General features: G+C 42.9%; 1 protein-coding gene across 1 annotated transcript; it reads right to left on the bottom strand.

Moving 5' to 3' along the window:
* Positions 1-3432: 3432 nt before the first annotated feature.
* Positions 3433-7966, bottom strand: LOC128892758 (G-protein coupled receptor dmsr-1-like). The gene is made up of 2 exons (XM_054153299.1): positions 6555-7966; positions 3433-6233 (listed from the first exon to the last, which is right to left on the bottom strand). The coding sequence occupies exon 2, from the start codon at positions 6225-6227 to the stop codon at positions 5637-5639; it is 591 nt and encodes a 196-aa protein (XP_054009274.1). The 5' UTR covers positions 6228-6233; positions 6555-7966; the 3' UTR covers positions 3433-5636.
* Positions 7967-8679: the final 713 nt, after the last annotated feature.

The raw sequence follows: 8679 nt of genomic DNA, 5'->3' as shown, positions 1-8679 counted from the left end.
TAACTTGGCTCGCTAGATGACTAAATTTGGTCGCTATTAAAATTTCCAATAGGCCATTTTCTTCCCTCTCCTCCATTGCAACTTGTCGCTGAAACGCTTCTCCAAAAAATTGTGTTATTTATATGAAATTAGATCTGACATAATCAAATAAAATTTCCTCCATCTTTTAATTAAATGAAATACCTGACCTTTTGTTAAATTAGAGTAAAGCGTATCCAGCTGGAAGTAATTTAATCTCGCAGTAGCAGAATCTGACACAGACGATGCCCGTTGCTGGAACTAGGTCTAGTGTTGTCGCAACCTAGCCGTGAATTTAGCGCCAATTTCGCCATTGTTTTCGCTTCGGGGTAGAGAAATATCGTTATAGTATGAAATTGAACGATCCCCTCAAGCGTCCGCTCTTGGGCCACTGAATAAATGCTCGCCGCATTCGCGTGGAACATCCGAACCGTGGAATTATCCTAACTTCGGTCATCGTCTAACAAAGAACATTGCTTGAAATTTCAGTACGCGATGGACCGGCGAATCGCAACGTTTCATCGCGATAATTGACATACTTTTGTTCGTAAAATTAATTGGATTTTAATGAGGATCGTTATTTACGTCAAAGTGTTGTGTCCACCTTTGTAATATCGTTTAATTGGCGAACCCGAAGAGATACGATGCAAAACGGAGCCGAACAATGTCGCGAACGAGTTAACAAATTGCAGAACCAAAGCAGGAGGGTTATTAAACGTGCGTGTCATTAAAATTTTGTACGACGTTAACTGACCAAGCGACTCGATTGAAATAGTTTCTAACTGTAGCACGAGGGCACCAATGTTCCATATAAAATTCCATATAAAATTCCATTAAAAGAAAAACACGGTTTTACTTTCAAGCAAAAAATTGCTTTTTAATAAACATACGTACGTACGATTGTTGACACGCGTTTTTCACGTCACGGTAGAATTTTAATAGAACTGTGCGTTAAAATTTTACGTTCTCATTCCAGAATCTGATTGGACCGGAGCAAACATCGAATTCCGTTTAAACAAAGATACGTGAAATAATCGTTAAACGTTCATGTTAGAATGCCGAATTGGAAGATTCTTCGGAACGAGGTGGCTCCAGTTTGAGGAAACCGGCAACCGTCTTATTTACTCGGGAATTCGGTTTCCGCGAGGAACTTCCTGATCGTTCATTTTTTATTCTGTTTATTCGCTGGTGTGTTTAACGTCTCGAGTACTCTCGTCGAATGAAATGCAAACTCGTTGACTGACGAATTCAAACGAGTGGGGTGGCCGGAATAGTTTCTACGACTCGCATCGACTCGTAAAGCAAATATTTCACGTTGGATGGTCGGTTTCGTGCGAGGGTGGAACTCTGGGGATATTCTTTCAACGTTCGGTCACGTGATGGTTACATTCGAGCATCGAGATATGAAAAAAGTTGTAGGTGGGAATTACAGCGACGGTAATTCGATCGAAAATTCTTGTTTTATGGCGTAATAAAAATTTTTTTCAAAGAATACGCTTAACCTTTTCGACCCTAGTGGAACCCCAATGAATATTGTTGAGTTTCGTGAAATTGGCACCCCTAAATGCAAATTTTGATAAAAATCAAGTCGCATTCGTTTGTCCACAATTTGTCCACGTATGGCCAACAAAAATTTTCATTTGTTCACGCACCCAACAAAATTACTAAAAAAAAATTTTAAACGAAAAAGCAATTTTTTTACTTCAACATTCAACTTCAACAAATGAATCGAAAACGAGCAACAGAGCCTTTTAATTTGAGTTTTTAAGTTTGAGAAAATTGGTCTTGAATCTCTTTGGAGCACGTATACGACTTGACCAGCGTGTCTGACCATTACTCGCCATTTCTACTTGTGTTGCTAATTTATGTTGCTTCTGTTACGTTAGTATCCATTTCGATTAGTTTTAATCATTTAAAAAAATTGCAGTTTACTATAGAAGAGGTATGGTACATTAGACAATGCCAGAATCAGTAGAACTGGTCAGTCGTGGTCAGACATGATTAACCAAACCTTTCGATTTATTTTTACGAAAACGAAGCTTCCTATGAAAAAATGTCATTCTTCGTTTTCGATTCGTTTTCAAGCAAAGAATTTCGAAATATCCTTTCTTATTCCTTGTATACATCGTAAAGGAATCCTCTGTGCAAAATTTCAGCTTTTTACATAGGTTCAAAGGTTTAGCCTGGACGTTGATTGTAATCAGTCGAATCGTAATCAGTCGGATCGTAATCAGTCAGATTGTAATCAGTCATATATAGATAAACAAAATGATTATGTCAAGATTTTCTAACTATTTCTGTTATTTTTAAAGCCATTCCGGTTAGTTATGGGGCAGAGGGTGTAGAATCAATACAGCGAGTACGTAAATGTTCAAATATAAATCGCAGTCGTAGCATATAGAAGCACGAATATACACCTAAAAGTCACAGGTTGTTTACTTCGACGAGTAATTATCTCGACGAATGGGTTCTAGTTTTAAATAAAATTCAATCGATCGACGCTGGTATTTTTTAATGGAATTTTCCTCTATGGAAATGGAGCGTTTACATCGAAACTCCGAGATCCGTGAGCACATAACGTTGCTCGATTGTTGAACAGGAATCACAAAGAACCGGGACTGTTTCGTTCCGATATTTGAATCAAACGGTCTCTCCCGTTCACGGAAGTTTGGCTCTCGTTTACCGGCAACAATAACTGGAAATAACGAGAGTAATCGGCGCTTAAAGTCGAAAGGGAGTCTAGTCCGCCTGGGAACGTTAACAATGAAAATGGTCTTATCTTCTATTTTTGGAATATCGAGAAATAGAACAAAACCATCCGTAGCAATCATTTGCTCGTTCCTGGTATAGCTTTTTACCTCTGGTTCAAATGGTCTCTTAAATAAATATCCATCGATTGCCAGCCTTAAACAAGCCATTTTAAACCGAGTTTCCGTTGTTACGTTCGGAATTCTTTGCAAAATGAATGTAATAGATACTAAGAACTAAAGATCTACGAACTTAACTTTAACACGTTGGCTGCCGGACTAATGATATCGAAAACTTTCTACCGTGATTAACTTTTCTTTACAGCCTGCTGGAAACTGCATAATCAAACATTAATCGTGGCATTTGTACTTGTGATCTTCGTCGAAACTCAAGGATTTCGTTCAAATTAATTTTCTTTCGCCCTTAACATTCGGAATTAATTTGTTCAATTCTGTCAACGCGTTAACTATGGAAAAAAAGAGATGAAAGTAGTCTGTTTAAAAATGAAAATCGCTTGTTTAAAAGTTCGCTTTTGTATCGACAATCAACCCCTCTCCAACGAACTTTGAAATGAATTCCAGAATAAATTCGAACTACTCCGACCCCGACAGGCGAATCGAATCGAATCGAATCGAGCGGAGATGGCTCGCTTCGAGAGGGACACGTTTCCGAACGAAATTTCGTGTTTTTTTTTTTTTTCACTCCGCGTTAATCGAGTATCCTCGAATTTATATTCAGTTCCCTTTAAATCGTTGCGAAACGTATCCGTGGCTCTTCCGCGGTTAATTCCGTGGCCGGAATTCATAAAACACGATAAGGGAAGCCAAACGTGTAATCGCGGGGAACACACGCCGTACAAACAGTGTACGGGTTGTTTTGCTGCTTTAATGAACAGTCTCGTTATCGCGGTGGCCACGGTAGCTTCATTTATTCAGCAAACACGAATCGGAACGTTTCACAGCGTGTATCTATCGTTTTGTTTAGAATAACCGAATGTATCTACTTATGGTTTGTAGACAGGCGTCAAACACATCTGAAATGCTGGATAGATTTACGTTGAGGCCGGATATACATTGTTGGTAATTTAGATGATGTACAGGTGCTCGACCCTGTGTACGCGATCGATACATGTGTGCGATGGTTTACGCGTTAACCATCGAAAACACCTGTAATTAAGTAATGGCTAATTCGCGGTCACTTACGCCTGACGAAGGTACTAACGCTGTGTCTATATGTCTATACATCATCGGCGCTTAAGGGAATTCGACAACAAGACGCTTTAAGGTCTATTTACACATATCCGTAACGCGTCAGTTCCGTATCCGTTCAGTTCCGTAATGTTCCATCAGTGTCAGTGATTTTAAATATTCTTCTGTTGTTTTTTAATGGGCATGTTCACACACGTCCGACACCGCTCCGTGACGTTATTGATACGGTACGGATACGGTACGGATACGGTACGGATACGGAACTGACACGTTACGGATATGTGTAAATAGACCTTTAACGAGATGTGTTGAGATTTACCCTAGCTGATTCGTACCATTTCTTGAAGTAACATATGTAAGGGATGCAATAAATTCTTTACACACTCCGCCCATTCTTATTTCCTATCACCATAAAAAGCGCAATATCGTCCGATAGAAGGAACTTACAATTTATTATCGAACGTGTATCGCCGCGTCCTGTTACATTTAACGCGAATTACCCTCGTTCCCTTTTATCGCAGTATAATATCCGCGTTGTTCGCGAAGCGTTCAGCATTTTTCGCCGGGAGTCGCGCCGTAAACTTTTATTGCTGGTCGCATTGTTTCGAACGCGATAAAACTCGTTTAAGGTGTCCAAGGCAGTGTCTTCCAAAGCGAGAGGGTTTCGCCTTCAAAAGTGCCGTCGACGAACTAAACTTTTAGCATCGAAGACCAGCATTAGACTGAGCTCGCCTTAATTTTTCTTTTGCACCAAGCTTACTTTTCAAACAATTCAATGGTGTAAACAAATCCTATTTCTTTTGCGATACTCTTAAAATTAATGATCAAAGTTGGGCCTCTTTTTCAGCCACTGGAGTGCGGAATTCGATAATGTTTGCAATTAAATTAATTAATGTTTTGCTCTTCTTTCTTTTTTTTTATTACTCTTTGCTATCTACCGCGAACACTCGTGTACCTTTTTCCTCAGCATTAAATATCAAACCGCAATCGTCCCTGGAAGTTTCATTTTTGTTCATTATTTTTATATTCATTCGTCATTGTTATACCAAGTATTTGTCACTTAATACTGATCTGAACTCGAATCGTATCTTTCGAAACTACGGAGGCCTCTAGAGTGGTGTCGCCCCTTAAAGGGAAAGCTTCCAAATTTCTAGCATCGAAGACACCAACGCTACATTAATCTCAGCAGTACCTCGCACCTTAATTTTTCTCCTTCCTCAATCTCGCGTTCTAAACGACCTAATAACAACTTAAAACAGGCAAATACAGTCTGTCTCACAAGAGCGTGTCGGCTATATTTTCGTAAATATTTACACATTTGTACAAAGTTTTACATGGGTCGAATCTACACCTAAAATACTAATACGCATTTACCTAGTAAGGTGTCCAATATCATCCATTAGCAATTACAGCTTGGCACCGTCTCGGCACGCTTTCTATTAATTTGGACCCATATAAAATTTTGTACAAACATATAAACATTCACAGAAATATAGCCGATACGGTCTTATAAGACAGACTGTTAATCTAAACACCTCCCTCTGTACAAGCCTCGAGTTAATCTTCTCTGTAAAATCCGAAATCACCTGGTTACAAGCAATTGCCTAAGCGACCGCTGTTCCCGGTTCTTCCCGAACCGCAAACGGATAAACGGTATTCCGCTCACCTGATAGCGATGTACCTCCAAACAGCCAACGTGAGGGTGATGGCGATGCTGATGGTGTGCAGCAGCTGGGCGAAGTGCATGTGAAACAGGACGAACACCGCCCAACCGTAAGGAAACGTTGGCCTCTTCGGAAGCACGATGTACATGTAAATAGCGAACGGAATGTACTCGAGCATAACCAGCATGTCGGTAGTAGCTAGGCCAGTGAGGATTTGGTTTATGGGGGTGGTGACCATGTCCTTTCGCGTGAGAACGACGATGTTCAGCATGTTTGCCAGGGTTCCAAAGAGGCAAACCACTAGCGCCACGTAACCGTGGTACTTCTTGTACCTGAGAGCCAGGTCTCTGACTGTCCCGTTACAGTAGCAAGAGGATTGAAGATTGGCGGTCTTCAGGAGGGTAGTGGCGCCGAAGTTGTTCACGTAATCAAGGTCCTCGTCGGTGATGTTCATGTCGCTGAAGAAGCCGGTGATATTGTCGAGGCGATGCATGGCTGTCACGCGATGGATCAGGGATCGCAAGTGGACCAGAGTGGCGTTTAAGTGAATGCGACGCAAGGCGTCCTCGTCGTGTACGTAACGGAGCATCGCATCCTGAGGAACGGAGGTTGCATCTTCTGTTGAATGTTTTGATACTTGCTGCGTGAAGCGACTCGGGAGTCAAGAGATCAGAGATGATGAGATTTAATGGATGAACGTTTCGAGACGGTTGAGTGTGGGATTTGGTATGACCGTAAGAGTAATTTGTGGTCGAGAGACGAGAGATGATGAGATTCAATGGGTTAGATTTCTGAGGCTATTACTCTCAGCCCAGATACTTTCGTATCTCTATATCTGGGCCTTCAGATATAGAACAGGGGTATCTTCACGGACTTTCAATGTTCAGGAACTCGATATTTAAATTGTCATCCATACCTCAAGATTTTCCTGAGTGCAGAAGACTGAGATAGAAGACAAGAAGGTATCTTCACCCTCGTGGGACCAATCTTCGTCCCTAGACTGTTCTTTCCATCGACGCCGTGGGTCGTAATACTCTCAAGATGATCGCGTGTAGGCTCCAATATTATCTCCAAACTCCACGGCTCCACGATCCTCCACCTTCCTAAAGATCGAACCTCTCTCAGCAACCCCTTTTTATTAATATTTAAACCTCTGGCGTGCACCAGCTGGAACCCGTTACGCCGCAAGATTTCCCTGAGTGCAGGAGACTAAGGTAGAAGATAAGAAGGTATCTTCACCCTCGTGGGACCAATCTTCGTCCCTGGACTATTCTCTCCATCGACGCCGTGGAATGGGCGATGGTAATACTGTCGAGATGATCGCGCATAGGCTCCAATATTATCTCCGAACTCCACGCCCTGGAGATCATCCACCTTCCCAAAGATCGAACCTCTCTCAGCAACCCCTTTTTATTAATATTTAAACCTCTGGCGTGCACTAGCTGGAACCCGTTGCGCCGCAAAATTTCCCTGGATGCAACAAGATCTCGTTATTCCCCTAGGACGAATGGAGCTCCACGGGGTATTCTTCCATTCGAATGCTGACAGATGAATCGAGGTCTCCCTGAGGCAATTGCAGCTTCTCGATATGAAGTGTCGCGGTCCTCGGATATCACCTATCGGACTCGCTCGTATCTTCTTCGTAGCGGAGTACAGCGCGAGGTTATATTCCCAAAGGCGAGCAACGCGTCCTTGCGCGGGACACGGACTCCTCTCCCTCTCTGTCGCGGCGAATTATTCTTCCGAGGTCGCGGGGATCGTATTTTCCAGCCTTCAACGGTAGAAAGTGTGCAGCGTGTGGTAACGCGTCCGCGTTACGACACGCATGGGACGCATTCGGGCAGACGCACTGCTGAGGATACGCACGGCGTGATGCTGGATGACGTCCTTGAAGCCTGCGGCATCCTTCTCAACTTTTCTCCTTATTATCTACCTTTGTTCCTAGCTGTCGTGCCCGTGGAGAACACGCCGCTTATTTCACGGTGAAAAGAAGTCTCTTGGAAACCTCTTCCGGAACGTTCTCTGGGTAGAATCGACGTGGATATCGGCTTTCTCTCGTTGCTAATCCAGCGATCTGTATTCCATTGGAGTATTTAAGTACCATTAGGTCCTCTCGAGATCGTCGTCCGTTTCGTGACGAGGATAAACACATTCGAGAGAAGTATCTCCCTTTAATTAGCTCGTAGAGATCCAAAGCGTGCGTTCTGGTTTGAGAATCCTGTCTTTGCAGGCATTCCTTCAAGAAATCTTCTTCTGGAGTCGAGCGAGTGGTTTCGAATTTGTCTCGAGGCTTCTCGGACGGTTTCCTTAACCCATCATCCCCGGACCTCGGCGACCGCCCTTCGCGAGGGATGATCCCAGGAGGCCCGATCGGAGCATTAACGGCGGCCGCTAACTGATTGGAGTCCACACGAGGCGCGACGTTCCATCATCCAAGAATCGATTCTGTCGATGGACACGTCCCCAAAGCCTAGCGTCGATCTCCCTCGAAGAGGCTGATTATGCGAAAGCCCCCCACTGCAGACGCTCCCAGGGGACCGGAGACCTGGAAAAAGTTGTTTTCATTCGATCAGACGATTTTCGTGAGAGAGTAGGTTCTGGATGAAGTTGAGGAAAAAAAGAAGGTTGACGGGAATTGCGAGGCTTTATTGTGGAGGATTCTAAGCGCTTGCGGGGAAAAGATTATTACGAAAGCTCAATTTCAGGATTTCTGTACCCTAAATGGTCTCAGGAATCAAAGCCGATACCCCATGGAACTGGATCCTCGTATGTCAGGCTCAACTGTGACACCTCAATCAGTCCACTGGTCGCAATCTCTAAAATATGACGATGGTCACGATAAAGTTAAGGGTCTCTGCAGCTATCGAGCTTCCGAGCTTCCGATAAGTCACAGCTCCCATGCTTCATACAGCTGAACTGCTTAAAGTACCACCCTGATATTATACTCTCTATTTTCTCTCATTAACCCTTTATGTAAGTTAAATCAATTTAAACAAAAAAGTATCAGCTTATAGGGGATGATGAGACGAAACTTTTTTGTA

The sequence above is a fragment of the Hylaeus anthracinus genome, unplaced genomic scaffold (assembly GCF_026225885.1).
Source record: "Hylaeus anthracinus isolate JK02 unplaced genomic scaffold, UHH_iyHylAnth1.0_haploid 16960, whole genome shotgun sequence".
NCBI lineage: Eukaryota > Metazoa > Arthropoda > Insecta > Hymenoptera > Colletidae > Hylaeus > Hylaeus anthracinus.
This window is presented reverse-complemented; position numbering and strand designations above follow the sequence as displayed.

Excerpts from the sequence above, each read along its gene's own strand:
- LOC128892758 (XM_054153299.1), bottom strand. The coding sequence starts at position 6,227 with ATGCTCCGTTACGTACACGACGAGGACGCCTTGCGTCGCATTCACTTA.